Source organism: Hordeum vulgare, chromosome 4H, assembly GCF_904849725.1.
Source record: "Hordeum vulgare subsp. vulgare chromosome 4H, MorexV3_pseudomolecules_assembly, whole genome shotgun sequence".
Classification (NCBI taxonomy): Eukaryota; Viridiplantae; Streptophyta; class Magnoliopsida; order Poales; family Poaceae; genus Hordeum; species Hordeum vulgare.
Window position 1 is genome coordinate 475,916,103 of NC_058521.1, and position 17,134 is coordinate 475,933,236.

The 17,134-nt window shown below is 44.5% G+C and overlaps 1 protein-coding gene across 1 annotated transcript; it reads right to left on the reverse strand.

Annotated features, from left to right (window-relative positions):
• Window positions 1-1,580: 1,580 nt before the first annotated feature.
• On the reverse strand, window positions 1,581-6,850 carry LOC123449022 (telomere repeat-binding protein 5-like). The gene is made up of 10 exons (XM_045126085.1): window positions 6,566-6,850; window positions 5,462-5,639; window positions 4,517-5,360; window positions 4,218-4,409; window positions 4,069-4,128; window positions 3,918-3,997; window positions 3,553-3,797; window positions 3,127-3,450; window positions 2,983-3,046; window positions 1,581-2,342 (listed from the first exon to the last, which is right to left on the reverse strand). The coding sequence occupies exons 2-10, from the start codon at window positions 5,549-5,551 to the stop codon at window positions 2,166-2,168; spliced, it is 2,076 nt and encodes a 691-aa protein (XP_044982020.1). The 5' UTR covers window positions 5,552-5,639; window positions 6,566-6,850; the 3' UTR covers window positions 1,581-2,165.
• Between the last annotated feature and the right edge of the window lie 10,284 nt (window positions 6,851-17,134).

Consider the following 17,134-nt stretch of genomic DNA (forward strand, 5'->3'; position numbering starts at 1 on the left):
TAAAGAAAAAAGAGCCACAACTAGGCATTTTAGAAGATATCCAACTTTCATAACTCCTCCCACTAGTTGGATCAATATCTTCTCCATGCATTCATTGTTGATCTGGGGATTCTTCATCTTGCATTCTTCATTCTTCGGTTTTGATTCTAAAGAATTAGACGTTGCTTTTCCTCTAATTTCTTTTCTAATTGCACATGCAGCTGCATCGTTAGCCTCAGTTATACTAAGGAGTGCACGAACATCTATTAAGTTTCTTTCTATCAATAAATCGATGTATTCTTCTTCCCAGTACCAAAATGAGCATCCACCTTCCTACACAGATGAACACCTCAATAAGCTACCGAAATTTAACCAAATAAATGACAAAGCCAAAGAGGAAGAAGTGCATACCCCGTCGTTTTTGCATTTGAAGAATACCCATCCGAGGTGTTGCCGTGTGCTGGATGTGAGCCGCAACACTGTTTGTAGGCAATCGTCGCATTGTACGAGCGGCATCGGCAAGCCGGCGAGCCGCTGCTCGACCACCGAGCCCGGGCGACGGCCGGAAGAGTCCTTGACGGCGAACCGACGTCGGCGACTAGAGGATGAACCAGTGCCTGCATGCGGCACTGGCGCTTTGTCGGGGCTGTGCTGGATGCTCCCCAACCAATCCATGGCTTTGGCGCAACCGCCGATGGTCGGAAAAGCCAAATCCGATGGCCGTGAGAAAACAGCCGCCGATCTGCAAATTTCCGGCTAGCCGAGGCACGAGGGGCGTGGGGGAAGTCGATCTAGGGCCTCCGGCGGCCCGCCGGCATGATCCCGATGGCTGGTATGGCCGGAATCGAAGGCGGCGTCCTGCGGCGATGGGTGGCGGAAAAGCGCGGGCTGAAATGTCCCATCAACCAACCGCTCTAGATATATACACGGCATCGACGGGATGGAGGGGAGAACCTGCGTTTTCGGGGGTCGAGGTGCGCATTTTGCCGCGCCCCGCAAAAAAAATTACGAATCAGACGCGGTTGCGGGATCTGGTCTGACAACATTTTCCGCTCCGACCCGTATTTTAACGGTTATTTTATGGATTGGGCATTATACGGGGTGTGCTAGAGATGCTCTTACATGAGGAAATGTTAGAGGTTCTTTTAGGGTGAAAAACTTATTAACAACTCTCAAGTTTTCGTAGGTAGCGAGAAATAAGCTCAGATAACTTGTCATAATACTACTATCACTACTACTACGTACTCAAAAAGTACGGTATAAGATATGATGTATGTCAGGAAAAACTTTAGAACACTAACTATTTCTAGGAATTATGGCGAGTTAAGATCTAACAACCGGTCAGTAGTTAGTTGCTCATGTAGTACAATCAGCAATGCCAGCGGTAAACTTTTCGCACATGAGTGTTATGATTGAGGGCAATGGATAAGAATGTACAATAATCAAACCCTGTGGCGGCAGTACTTACGCAGGACAACAATAAATAAACTCTGCTGTCTGATCCCAAGCAGGATTCACTTTCACAAGTACAATAATTTTATGATCACAATAACAAAATCACATGCAAGAGGCATAATTTAAGGGGGGAACGACAATGGGTATGCATAAAAAAAATCCTTTAATATTGTTAGTTGATCAAGTACAATGTTGAGGGGATCAAAATAACTACAAGATTGGTGAAGGGAAAATAGTACAACTAAGTAACAGAAGAAGAAAAAACAGGAAAAAGGGGAGCACAGATCCTCCCTCCTTATCCTTCCACCTTTCTCATCCTCTTAACAAAGAATGAATTGAACTGAACAAAAGAATCTGAAGCTCTTCTTTTTTAGCACAATTGCAGAGAATTGTGAGTTAGTGGTGGTCACTGCAGATCTCAGTTCATGGAATGAATCATCTTCTTCTTCCATCATCATCATCATCATGTACAATTTGCCAAAGAAATACCCTTTCCTTTGGTTAAATTCACAAGGAGAGAGAACCCTGGCTTAAAAGAATAGTTGGTGAGTAGATATTACAACAATTTTCGGTCGGTCAATACTTCTTGTACCTTTTTTTTTTATGTAGTATATATATTTTTTTCTACTATCTTCCTTAACCTCCTTTCAATGGGCTGACTGGCTGACTTACTGACTTTATACAAAAGCTGGGATGGTTTCTTAAGAGACCATTTGCTGAGATGGGAGTTATTAGGTGAGCAGGCGAGCCTCAGCCAGTGGGGGCGTCTTAGGCTGGAGCTTGGCCTGCTGCTGGGACCAATAGGACTGGGCCGCAAGGACCCGGTCGAGCAGATCCTGCGGCACCGGCTCACCGCGCCGCTGCTGGGGCGAGATGCTCGCCGTGTGCACCAGCGTCTTCCATTTGTCCTGTTGACATGATGAGAATTTTGACACGGTTAGAACATGCCAGTTCAAACTTTACCATCTTCATTCATCAAATTTGACCAAAGAATGGATTCTAGTCAAGTTGCCTACAGGCGCAATGCTGAGCAGCCAAGAAGCTTCTGCTTTAGTAAACGAACGAAAGGCTATCTCATCCTTTGATGAGACTTTTTCTAAAGTCCCACCGTTGGTTAGTTGACGTGCAAGAGTGGGTTGCTTTTATTTCTAGGTGAACCATTCTGGTACTACTGCTGCCCACTTGACCCTTCCAAACAACAAAGTTGATGCGTGAGGACAGCACTAACCGAATCATAAGAACGGACACAAGGTTGGTTTTCCAGAAAGAAAGAGCCTAACTACAATCTTCTAGTGTCTATTAACACAAAAGCAGTATGGTCACACTGGCCTTCATGGTAAGGAGCCTAAAACCCACAAGCACCAAACTGTTTCCTTTGTGAGTCAGCCAAGTTGCCCAAACCCCGAAATTAGCTTTTGCCACAGGAGTTAAAATAGTCTAGCCAAACATCATACAAATTTAATAATGTTTGACAGCTATGTGCTTATTTGATCTAATTTGACATAAAAAGACTTATTAAGTCAAAGTAAAGTATTTGACAGTAATTACCTTAAGATCAACATAGGTCCGATGCTTGGCATTATCAAAAGCACGAAGTTTAACATCTCGCCATCTACATGAAGTCCCACAGTTAGTCAGAAACAAAACAGAGTTTTTTCAATGCCAGGTTGAACAGGGAAATAAGATGTGTACCTTCCAGTTCCAAGCTTTTCGACTGCAAGCACAAGTGCTTCCACTTCAGCAACAGAGAACGGACGTCTGATTCGACGCTGCCCCTGTTCCGCTGATCTCTTCGCCTTGTTTGCTGGAACTATCGCCCCTGCGCTGGAATCTACGGGTGTAACTGGAACAATAGCTCGCGAGTTTGCTGAAGCTTTCTCAGGTGAGGAGATGCCCCCAGGAGAGTGCACTGAATCATGATCATTCCCCTGGTAATTAGCTGTCAAGGGTGTCAATGCAAGCTCCTGTGAGGCATCGACTTCGCCGTGCTTGGAAGACGAGTCCGCAGGTGCGATCCTGCATTCAATAAAGTGCACCAATCAGACTCAGGTTACCAAAGTTGAAGGTTTATATCAAATTACAGAAAATCAACCATTATTTTAGAGCATAACTTGATACCTTGCTAGGGGTTCAGTAGTTTCAACAGTTTCTAGGAATTCAATATCTTCAGGAGCTGCAACTTGTGATGAATGCCGTGTACAGTTGGGTTCAAGTGAAAAGCCTATGTTGTCCAGCATATCATCATGACCAATCCCAGCTTGTATTAGGGTTTTGCTATCATCCCTGATTTTCTTTCCATGGTGAAGAACACCCACACGCAGACCACCTCCAAGCATGGCATTTACTGCCTCCAGAACAGTTTTCTGCATCGAAAATACATATTAAACCACAGGAATAACCGTCGAGGGGAAAAGGAAATCCTTCCAGCGTCTTTTCATGGGTATGAACAAATAAAAAAACAAGATCAGAATGTCTGAAAATACCTTCAGTGAACCAACAGAAGCAGTTTCTGGGATCTCAATTAGAAGTTCAGGCACCTTGAAAGATTTGATCTTAAGTTTCACTGGAAAAAAATAAGGATATTTAACTAATAATTCAGGATAACAAAATAAAAATTGAAGTTACTGTACTTACCATGGCAATCGTTCGATTTACAGGATCCATGGAATGGCGTTGAGTTGCTGCCCTTGTTTGCTGCAGAAGAAAAATGTTGCACCGAAATAAGCTACAAGACAGAGAGAAACGGCATTGAAGAGGAGCAGACAGGTGCAAGCAAAACAAACCTTCCAAAGAAGCAGCATGTGGTTCTCTTGCATTAACCTTTGTGGTTCTCTTTGCATTTGATTTTGCAAATTCTTCAGGCATTAGAGTTGAATGACGATCCAACATCTTCCTTCGCTTAAATGTACTCCTTTGGGTCCTTTGCCGCGTATAATACATTTTCTTGTTTCGGAAAGAAGGCTTCCGGTCAGCATCTGGCAGGAAAAATGAATTCAAGTGAGGTTAAGCTGGTTTAAACATGTATGCCAACAACGGAGTGCTACTTGAAAGGCAAAGTATAGCGAGATAACACAATGCTCACCACTATAGGAAAGATCTCCTTTGTGCATTCTGGCAGGAGCAACTTTCCTGTACTTACAGGCGAGGAACTTCTTCACCCTACTTTGATCAGCTGTACAATTGGGCCTGAAGCCCCTGTTAGTGGCGGTGCTTGAATGTGTGCACCCGGAAGATTTATCATCATCATCATCATTCTCTCTATCTACAGAACACTCTGCTCCTCCTTTCGGACCCCTCGGAAAGGATACCGACCTGTGAATTTTGCCACCGTATAACGGCATCTCGCCGGTGCTGTCAGAGCTGACCAAAGGAGGCGGCTTCACATCAACATCCATGGGGTCGAGAAGATTGTACATGTCAGGGGCGTTCTTGTTGAAGGCTGCTGCGGCCAATGCCATCACATTTGCCGCTGCATCCCCAGTGAAGGCCCCTGACTCCACGGATTCAGGCGACCACCTATCCGCGATCGCCCCGAAATTACTACCCAAGTCAGCCTTGGTACAGCTTATCATCGAGGGCTCCTTGTCCACAGCCTCAGACTTTGCCTTTGGAACCTCATTCAGATCCTCCCCCTTCCGAGCGTGGTGATCCGCCAGTCTCTGAGACGCAATGTGGGAGATCAACGCGCTCTCATTGCAGCTGTCCTGGTCCATCACATCATTCTTGAGGTGCTTCCCCTCCTCATCGCACTGCTCTTGCTTCACGCAGACATCCTTGGCAGAGGCAGCGAGGACAGGGGAGCCGGCGCTCATGTTCCCCAGCGAGCCCTCGCCCTCATCGAGCAGCTTGCCGGCCACCGTCGCGAGAAGGTCAAACGCGCACATCGCCTGGCCCTGGCTCTCCTTCTTCCTAACTGATCTCTTGCCCTGCACATTTCAAGAAACAAGAAGAGACGCCATCGCTGTCAGACTCGCCAACCGGAGCAGCAAGACCAAATTTAGACGCTGAAAGGCGCGTGCGGCATTACCCTCGCGGATTTCGGGACGCGCGGCATCTCCGCGACGTGGCTTCCGCCGCACGACTCCATCTCCGACGACGTCCTCTTCTGGAACACCATTCTTCTTGCGCCTCGTTCCGGTTGCTTGTAATTTACAGAGTTAACAACCGGTGGTTGCGCTGTTCATGGCTTGTCACAGAACACAGATCTGCAAATAAATTATTAAAATCCCATTAGCAATTATAACAACAAAAGATACGTGGCTGCTATAGTACAAAAAGGAAAGATCATTCGTTGGGATCTCCGCAACAAGTCAGGATAAATCTCGGATAAACCCCTGATTAATTAAACAGGGGACGATCATAGTTAGCAGTGCAATTAACTAGAAAAAAATTGGAATCCCAAAACCCCAGGCCGGGCGTGGAGCGCCCGGAATGATGAGAATTTTTTAAACCGACTGCGCTCCAAGAGCGCGTAAAACCCAAATTGATTTCATCAAAAGAACACATGAAATGGAGAGAATTCGTACTTGCTCTCGTGATCCAAATTACTAAGCGGAGAGAACAATTTTTCGGTTGAAATGGTTTCGCCGCCGTATTAAATGCACCCAGGAAAATAAATTCGCCGGGCCGGGCAAACCAAACCAGCACGCCAAGCGATCAAAGAGAAAAGCCTTTAAAAAACTCACATGCATCGGAATCCGTGAAGATTAAGCAACTGCCAAAAGGAAAGCGGGCTCGTCGGTTAAAAAAATAAAGAGGGAAAGAAGAGCAAGCCCACTGGCTGGAAACCAAGCAAGAATTCTCAAATCGCCGGGCGCCAGATCGGATCTTGGCGCATAATTCCCGCAATTCGACGCGCAATTCGTCCGAAATGGGGCGGGCTGAGACCAACGGCTGGAAATGCGCGACCTCCCGCTCGAAATTGGCTGAATTCCCCCCATGGGCGGCGTCAGAACCCGCCGATCACGCCAGAGCAACGGAGTTCCAGGCAGGAATGGACCCGAGACCTCCCCGGAGGCCGGAAGAAAACCCCAGTTCCCCGAATTCCCCAAACCGAAGCAACGAACGCGAGCCCCGGCGGCAGAGGCTCGCAATTCAGCACAATTCGACGGAATCCCGGCGCCGGACTCACCTCACAGGCAGAGATCCACGCCGGCCTCCGATCGCCCCCCACCAACCGGCCCCGGATCACCGTGCGGGGCTCCGCGGCGGAACCCTCCGGCGAGATCCCGCACCCAACAGGCAGGCAGGCAGGCAGGCAACCGCGCGCTGGATTATTCCTCCTCCCTCGCTTCCCTTCCCTTCCCTTCCCGTCCCTGGCCTTGGCTTCTCTCTTGTGGCTTGTCCCTTTTTATTTATTTTCCCTCTCCCCTCCTCCTCCTCCTCCGGTTCTCGGATGTGTGGTGTGGTTTGGCCAAAACCCCTCAAAACCAACCCCCCTTCTTAAACCCCCCCAACCCCCCGCCACCTGCTGCTCCCTGTTAAACCCCCACGCGCCCACCGCCTGCACCCGGTCGCCCACACGCCAACGACCGCTTCCTCCACCCGCCACCGTCCACCTGTTGCCTATCTCTCATCCAACGAGAGCCGGCGCCCTCCCACGCGAGGGAGCGGGTGCGGTTCCTTTTCCCTACAGGCGCGAGTGGTTTCCGCGACCCCGCTGCCCGGCGCCACGTGGCTTCGATCCGGGCCGTCGGTTGCTTCTGAGCGTCCGCCGCCGTTGGATCCCGGGCGGTCCTTGAGTCTCTCGTGGCCACGAACGCGAGGAGTGATCCCTGTTAATCGCTGGGGGTTTAGGGAGGAGATTAGCGGGACGTTTTTAGCAATGCCGAAATGGAAACGTGGGCGAAATAATTAGGTTGGGGGATTAATTTGGGAGGCCTCGGATTTTTCTCTTTTTTCCCTCTTGGGGTTTTTGAGAGGCTGCGCGTGTGGTGCTGGTGGAGGAGAATGTTCAGGGGTGATGCTCGAAAAGGTGCCAAGATTCCGGAGCTTCTTCGGGGCAGGGCAGCAGGGCCGGATAATTTTTAGATAACAAGTTGGTGGCCTTTGTGGTTTTGGAGGGCGCGCAATGCTCAAGAAAATCACGCATGCCATCCCAAGTTTTAGAACGGTGCACTAAATAATACTCCCTCCGTCCCTAAATATTTGTCTTTTTAAAGATTTCATTACGAACTACATACGTATATATAAGCATAATTTAAAATATAAATTTATTCATTTTTCTTCGCATGTAGTCCGCGGTTGTAATTAAAAAGCCGAATATTTAGAAACGGAGGGATTAATAATCTCGAGAACGTTGGCTTAGTTTTTAAATATATTTTCATCGTTCCTAAATATAGATCTTTTTAAAGATTTCGCTACGAACTATATACAGATGTATATAAACATGTTTTAAAGTATAGATTCATTCATTTTGTATTGGATGTAGTACGTACTGAAATATCCAAAAAAAACTCATATTTAAAAACGGAGGAAGTATCGGATAAAAATATATTATATAGAAGTGCTTAATGTCTTTTATTCACCATACATGTCGTTTCTGTAATTAAAGTATTTTTACATACATTGTTCATGAAGAAATACGTTAGATTATGCTATGTATAGTGGCCCAAGATCAGAAGATGAGTAAATATTTTCTTCTTTTACCATGTCTGATGGGACCAAAATTCATTGAACTAGCATAATAATAAAAAAAAACTAGTTAATTCAAATTAACTTGTACAATTAAAGCCAATTTAATTACTACGCCAGTTAGAGAAAATAGCTTGTTAATCCTAATGGCTTTCCAAATGTATAGTTTGTTTCAAAATAATTATGTACTCGTATTTCCTAAAACTAGACCAAGTCCAAAAAAAACCGGTAACCCTTATAGAAGTAAATCAGGTATAAATGTTACATTTAGCATATGTTTCACCCTATAAGACTATTCAATTGTATAAATCCGAGCTAAACCCTTATGTTTTAAATCTGGCTAATGTACTAAGAAAAGGAAGAAGAAACTGTAAGAAGACACATCTTCCACATCTAAATAGTTAGTCTTCACTAATCTATTTCTCTCAACATGCAGGCATGCCACCTCATCATTTAGCATGGATGCAAAAAGGCCGATCTTAACATGCACCCATGCACAAATAAAAGCTACCCCAACATGCCAACATGCATGCGAATTTTCATTTCATATTTAATAAATATTTATAACTATATAGTAATTTTACGTACTAAATCATTTGTATTTTCAATTTTGGTTCTCATATTATTTTAAATATTCATGTTCCATACAATCAAATCTCATTAATATATATTGTAAAATATTCGGGGTCTTATCTAATCTCTAAAGAGGCATTCCCGATGCATCATATCTTAAGCTATATCATATGCATTTAGATATATCTCTTCTAATATATTATATCAAATTGTTGCATCAAAAAATACGACTAAAAAATCAGCCATTGAAGTTGGGTTTAGTACATGGGTCGGTGGCGGTTGCCCATTTTGCCTGAAGGCAGGTGTTAAATATGTTAGAAAAATAGCTTGTTAGTACTACAAAAACTTCTACTATTAAATTTAAATTAATTACTACTAATTAGAGAGAATAACTTGTTAATACTTAATGACGCTTCAAATGTATTGTCTCTCTCAGAATAAATATGAACTCTTATTTCCTAAAGCTAGACCAATCCCAATACTTTTTTATTTGTAACCCTTATATAAGTAAATCAACTATAAATGTTACATTTAGCATATTTCATGCTACAAAGATGGCAAATACTCAACTGTATAAATGCAAGCCAAAACACTGAAAAAACAATATGGCTAGATGGATAAGAAGAATAAAAATATGTAAGAAGACATCGATATGTTCCTAAATGGGCAGTTCCAAAGGATCATATCCTATATGATATGCATTGAATATGTAGCCACATATCGCTCCTCTAATTGATTGTATCATATTGTCGTATCTAAAAAACCTCTAGTTTAATGAGTTTTGTGAGTGTAAATGTATGATTTGTCTTGGTTTTGGTACTAAGAGTTATATCTAGCTTAAAATATGATAACTCACTCTTCTCTTATTAAATATGGCGCCGCATTAGGTTTTGCTTAGGTTTCATGATAAGATTTAGTCTAGGACGAAGGACTCGGATTGCCCGAACGGAAATCTATGTAGTAATTAATTGGTACTAAAGCCATCAAGTGTGCTCGGAGATGTTCTCTTTTGGAAAAATGATAATGGACCCTTTAATAATCCAAAAAAGATCTACTTGATGGTAAATTAAAGTCTAATGAAAATCCCGACTTGTTGGTTGGGTAACTCGTGTGGCCAACCGACGTCCTATTTTTCTTGCTACCAAGTGACCTCAATCCTCTCGCCTTTGTTAAATGAGGTTATCGGGTAAAGCCCGTTCGGCCGAGGACGACAAGGATCCATGGGTGGCTTTGTGTACTCCCAATAGTTGTGGCATTAGCGGGTGATGCAAATTCAAGGGTGACAATGAAAAACAAGGTAAGTGGAGCATTATGGCGATGATGAGAGGTGATCATGGTTTAGCAATCTACCAATAGTAGCCTAGGTATGTCCAGCTATGGCGCCTTGTCGGCGAGTTGAGTGGTGTCGACTGATAAGCCACAAGTGTCAGTGACCAATTGTAGATTGTTTTTGATAAATATAGTGTCGAACCCAAGAAGGAGCACTAGAAACTGCTTGATGGAAAGTAGCAAGAAATCATTTTAAAAGTGACCTCAAAAACCTAACATTCTTTGCAGCTTTTAAAAGGATTTCTAAGGCTACTGTTATACTGCAGGTGAAGAGTTACAAGAATGTAAACTGTAACAAAAGTATAATGGTGCAATAAGTGTCTCAATCTTAACTATGCTAGGTACATGTGAGTTATATTGCTTATAAGGATAAAATCGTTCTCGAGAACGATGGGAAATTTCACCTACTTTCATTGACTTTAGTTTTGCCTCCATAAGTGTTGTGTGGTGCGGCCTAAACATATGCATTATTCTTACTTGAAAAATACATACTTATGATTATACCTTACATGTAATCATGTGCAAATACAAGAGAATAACTAAGATAAGTTCTAACACTAGAACTGACTTTGGGTTCTAATTACTCATTATGCACTAGTTCATAAACTCACGGCATGGTTGCCACTTCGGCCATCCATCCAAGGCAAACTTATCACATAATACTCTCCTATGGGCCCTTAAAAATAAAGTGATACCTCGTCGATGTTCGTACATCATCACTAGAGAATTACAACACGACATAGTATCAAAACAATGAACTTTACTCAATTTTACATGCTTACTTGAAACAAGGTTTCTTCCAAGTCCTCAGGAACGTAGCGGACTACTCGCAAGACATCATATTGATCATGATGGCGGTGATGATATGATAAACAATCTATACATACAAATATTTCATCAATCAAACCTATAAGAACCAACTACTACAAGCAATATTTAACACAAGGAAATGCTCCCAACAACAAATTTGAGGTAATAGTTTATAGATTGAAAATTAGGGTTGGAGATGTTAACGAAACATGGTGATGGTGAAGATGAAGCTAATGATGATGATCGCATGATGAACGGAGTGTTGGTGTACATCAATGGCTTAAAATTCCCCCACCTAGATGTTGGGGAATGTTGCATGGGAAACAAAAAAATCCTATGCACACGAAGACCTATCATGGTGATGTCCATCTACGAGTGGAGATTGGATCTACGTACCCTTGTATATCGCACAACAGGAAGTGTTAAGAAACGCGGTTGATGTAGCGGAACGTCTTCACGTCCCTCGAACCGTCCCACGAACCGTCCCGCGATCCGTCCCACGATCCGTTCCGATCTAGCGCCGAACGGACGACACCTCCGCGTTCACCACACGTACAGCTCGACGATGATCTCGGCCTTCTTGATCCAGCAAGCAATACGAAGAAGTAGATGAGTTCTCCGGCAGCATGACGGCGCTCCGGTGGTGGTGATGATCTACTCCTGCACGGCTCCGCCCGAGCTCCACAGAAATCCGATCTAGAGGTGAAACTGTGTGGTATAGGCTAGAGTTGCACGTGGCAAAGTTGTGTCTCAAAAAGCCCTAAACCACCACTATATATAGGAGAGAGGGGGAGGGGCTAGCCTTGAGGGACAACTCCCTCAAGGTGCGCCGTCCGCCAGGAGGAGGAGGACTCGTCCTCCAATTCAGTTTGGGAAGGAGGAGTCCTCCTTTTCCTTCCCACCTCCCTCTTTCCTTTTTCTTTTCTTTTGGAATTTTCTTATGTGGCGCCATGGACTCCTTGGGCTGACTCCACCAGCCCACTAAGGACTTGTGGCGCCACCCTAGGGCCTTGGGCTCACTCCCGGGTGGGTGGGACCCTCCCGGTGAACACCCGAAACCCATTTGTCACTCCCGGTACAATGCCGGAATTGCCCGAAACTTTCCGGTGACCAAATGAAACCATCCTATATATCAATCTTCATTTCCGGACCATTCCGGAAACCCTTGTGACGTCCGTGATCTCATCCAGGACACCGAACAACATTCAGTAACCACACATATAACTCAACTATACTAAAACATCATCGAACCTTAAGTGTGCAGACCCTGCGGGTTCGAGAACTATGTAGACATGCCCCGAGGCACTCCTCGATCAATATCCAATAGCGGGACTTGGATGCCCATATTGGATCCTACATATTCTCCGAAGATCTTATCGGTTGAAACCTCAGTGTCAAGGATTCATATAATCCCGTATGTCATTCCCTTTGTCCTTCGGTATGTTACTTGCCCGAGATTCCATCATCGGTATCCGCATACCTATTTCAATCTCGTTACCGGCAAGTCTCTTTACTCGTTCCGTAATACGAGATCCCGTGACTTACACTTAGTCACATTGCTTGCAAGGCTTGTGTGTGATGTTGTATTACCGAGTGGGCCCCGAGATACGTCTCCGTCACACGGAGTGACAAATCCCAGTCTTGATCCATACTAACTAAATGGACACCTTCGGAGATACCTGTAGAGCACCTTATAGTCAACCAGTTACGTTGCAACGTTTGATGCACACAAGGTATTCCTCCGGTGCCAGTGAGTTATATGATCTCATGGTCATAGGAACAAATACTTGACACGCAGAAAACAATAGCAATATAATGACACGATCAATATGCTACGTTCATAGTTTGGGTCTAGTCCATCACATGATTCTCCTAATGACGTGATCCAGTTATCAAGTGACAACACTTGCATATAGTCAGAAAACCTTGACTATCATTGATCAACTGGCTAGCCAACTAGAGGCTTGCTAGGGACATTGTTTTGTCTATGTATCCACACATGTATTTATGTTTTCATTCAATACAATTATAGCATGGATAATAAACGATTATCTTTAAACAGGAAATATAATAATAACTATTTATCATTGCCTCTAGGGCATATTTCCAATAGTCTCCCACTTGCACTAGAGTCAATAATCTAGTCCTCACATCGCCATGCGATTTACATTGTAATAAATCTAACACCCATACACTTCTTGTGTTGATCATGTTTTGCCCGTGGAAGAGGTTTAGTCAGCGGGTCTGCTACATTCAAATTCGTGTGCACTTTGCCAATATTCACGTCCTCTCCTTCAACGTAGTCGCGGATGAGGTTGAAGCGTCGTTTGATGTGTGTGGTCTTCTTCTGAAACTTGGTTCCTTTGCTAGAGCAATGGCACTAGTGTTGTCAAAGAACAGAGTTATTGGATTTAGTGCGCTCGGCACAACTCCAAGATCCGTCATGAACTGCTTCATCCAGACACCCTCCTTTGCTGCCTCCGAGGAAGCCATGTACCCCGCTTCACATGTAGAATCTGCTACGACGCTTTGCTTGGAACTGCACCAGCTTAGCGCACCCCATTAAGAATAAATACGTATCCGGTTTGTGACTTAGAGTCATCCGGATCGGTGTCAAAGCTTGCGTCGATGTAACCTTTTACGACGAGCTCTTCGTCACCTCCATAAATGAGAAACATTTCCTTAGTCCTTTTCACGTACTTTAGAATATTCTTGACCATCGTCCAGTGATCCACTCCTGGATTACTCTGAAACCTGCCTGCCATACTTATGGCCAAGCTGACATCTGGTCTAGTGCACAGCATTGCATACATGATAGAACCTATGGCTGAAGCATAGGGGACGGAACTTATTTGTTCTCTATCTTCCGCATTTGCTGGGCACTGAATCTTTCTCAATATTATACCTTGTAACACTGGCAAGAACCCTTTCTTGGACTGATCCATTTTGAACTTCTTCAAAACTTTATCAAGGTATGTGCTTTGAGAAAGTCCTATCAGGCGTCTCAATCTATCCCTATAGATCTTAATGCCTAAAATGTAAGCAGGTTCTCCTAGGTCCTTCATAGAGAAACTTTTATTCAAGTAATCCTGTACGCTCTCCAAAAAACCCACGTTGCTTCCAATCAGCAATATGTCATCCACATATAATATTAGAAATGCCACAGAGCTCCCACTCACTTTCTTGTAAATACAAGATTCTCCAACCACTTGTATAAATCCAAATGCTTTGATCACCTCATCAAAGAGCTTATTCCAACTCTGAGATGCTTGCACCAGTCCATAAATGGATCCCTGGAGCATTCACACTTTGTTAGTATTCTTTGGATCGACAAAACCTTCGGGTTGCATCATATACAACTCTTCCTGAAGAAAACCGTTAAGGAATGCCGTTTTGACATGCATCTGCGAGATTTCATAATAGAAAAATGCAGCTATTGCTAACATGATTCGGACGGACTTAAGCATCGCTACCGGTGATTACGTCTCATCGTAGTCAACTCCTTGAACTTGTGAAAAACCCTTTGCCACAAGTCAAGCTTTATAGACGGTCACATTACCGTCTGCGTCCGTCTTCCTCTTAAAGATCCATTTGTTCTGAATAACCTTGCGGCCTTCAGGTAGTACTTCCAAAGTCCACACTTTGTTCTCGTACATGGATCCTATCTCGGACTTCATGGCGTCCAGCAATTTGTTATAATCCGGGCCCACCATTGCTTCTTCATAATTCGCAGGTTAATTGTTGTCTAACAACATAATTGATAAGACATGATTGCCGTACCACTCGGGAGCAGTATGTGTTCTTGTCGACCTGCGAGGTCCAATAGGAACTTGATCTAAAGTTTCATTATCATCATCATCAACTTCCTCCTCAACCGGCGTCGCAACGACACGGGTTTCCCCTTGCCCTGTGCCACCATCCAGAGGGATTAGAGGTTCGACAATCTCATCAAGTTGTTGGGGAACGTTGCATGGGAAACAAAAAATTTCCTACGCACACAAAGACCTATCATGGTGATGTCCATATATGAGAGGAGATTTGGATCTACATACCCTTATAGATTGCACAGCAGGAAGCGATAAGAAACGCGGTTGATGTTGTGGAACGTCTTCACATCCCTCGAACCGTCCCACGAACCGTCCCGCGATCTATCCCACGATCCGTTCCGATCTAGCGCCGAACGGACGGTAGCTCCGCGTTCAGCACACGTACATCTTGACGATGATCTCGGCCTTCTTGATCTAGCAAGAAAGACAGAGAAGTAGATGAGTTCTCCGGTAGCATGACGGCGCTCCGGTGGTGGTGATGATCTACTCCTGCAGGGCTCCGCCCGAGCTCCGCAGAAATCAGATCTAGAGGTAAAACTACGTGGTATAGGATTGAGTTGCACGAGGCAAAGTTGTGTCTCAAAAAGCCCTAAAACTCCACTATATATAGGAGGGAGGGGGAGGGGCTAACCTTGAGGGACAAGGCCCTCAAGAGTGTGCCGGCGCTAGGAGGAGGATGACTCCTCCTCCAATTTGGTTTGGGAAGGAGGAGTCCTCCCGTTCCTTCCCACCTTCCTCTTTCCCTTTTCTTTTTCTTTTCCTTTTGGTATTTTCTTATGTGGCACCATGGGATCCTTGGGCTGACTCCACCAGCATACTAAGGACTTGTGGCGCCACCCTAGGGCCTTGGGCTCATTCCCTGGTGCGTGGGCCCCTCCCGGTGAACTACCGGAACCCATTCGTCACTCCCGGTACACTGCCGGAATTGCCCGAAACATTCCAGTGACCAAATGAAACCATCCTATATATCAATCTTCGTTTCCGGAACATTTCGGAAACCCTCGTGACGTCCGTGATCTCATCTGGGACTCCAAACAACATTCGGTAACCACACATATAACTCAACTATACTAAAACATCGCCGAACCTTAAGTGTGCAGACCATGCGGGTTGGAGAACTATGTAGACATGCCCCGAGGCACTCCTCGGTCAATATCCAATAGCGGGACCTGGATGCCCATATTGGATCCTACATATTCTCCGAAGATCTTATCGGTTGAACCTTAGTGTCAAGGATTCATATAATCCCGTATGTCATTCCCTTTGTCCTTCGGTATGTTACTTGCCCGAGATTCGATCGTCGGTATCCGCATACCTATTTCAATCTCGTTACCGGCAAGTCTCTTTACTCGTTCCTTCAAACAAGATCCCGTGACTTACACTTAGTCACATTGCTTGCAAGGCTTGTGTGTGATGTTGTATTACCGAGTGGGCCCCGAGACACCTCTCCGTCACACGGAGTGACAAATCCCAGTCTTGATCCATACTAACTCAATGGACACCTTCGGAGATACCTGTAGAGCACCTTTATAATCACCCAGTTACGTTGCGACGTTTGATGCACACAAGGTATTCCTCCGGTGCTAGTGAGTTATATGATCTCATGGTCATAGGAACAAATACTTGACACGCAGAAAACAATAGCAATATAATGACACGATTAATACGCTACGTTCATAGTTTGGGTCTAGTCCATCACATGATTCTCCTAATGATGTGATCCAGTTAGCAAGTGACAACACTTGCATATAGTCAGAAAACCTTGACTATCATTGATCAACTGGCTAGCCAACTAGAGGCTTTCTAGGGAAATTGTTGTGTCTATGTATCCACACATGTATCTATGTTTTCATTCAATACAATTATAGCATGGATAATAACCGATTATCTTTCAACATGAAATATAATAATAACTATTTATCATTGCCTCTAGGGCATATTTCCAACAGTCTCCCACTTGCACTAGAGTCAATAATCTATTCCTCACATCGCCATGCAATTTACATTGTAATATATCTAACACCCATATAGTTCTAGTGTTGATCATGTTTTGCCTGTGGAAGAGGTTTAGTCAGCGGGTCTGCTACATTCAGATCCATGTGCACTTTGCAAATATTCACGTCCTCTCCTTCAACGTAGTCGCAGATGAGGTTGAAGCGTTGTTTGATGTGTCCGGTCTTCTTGTGAAACCTTGGTTCCTTTGCTATAGCAATGGCACCAGTGTTGTCACAGAATATAGTTATTGGATTTAGTGCGCTCGGCACAACTCCAAGATCCGTCATGAACTGCTTCATCCACACACCCTCCTTTGCTGCCTCCGAGGCAGCCATGTACTCCGCTTCACATGTAGAATCTGCTATGACGCTTTGGTTGGAACTGCACCAGCTTACCGCACCCCCATTAAGAATAAATACGTATCCGGTTTGCGACTTAGAGTCATCCGGATCGGTGTCAAAGCTTGCGTCGACGTAACCCTTTACGACGAGCTCTTCGTCACCTCCATAAACGAGAAACATTTCCTTAGTCCT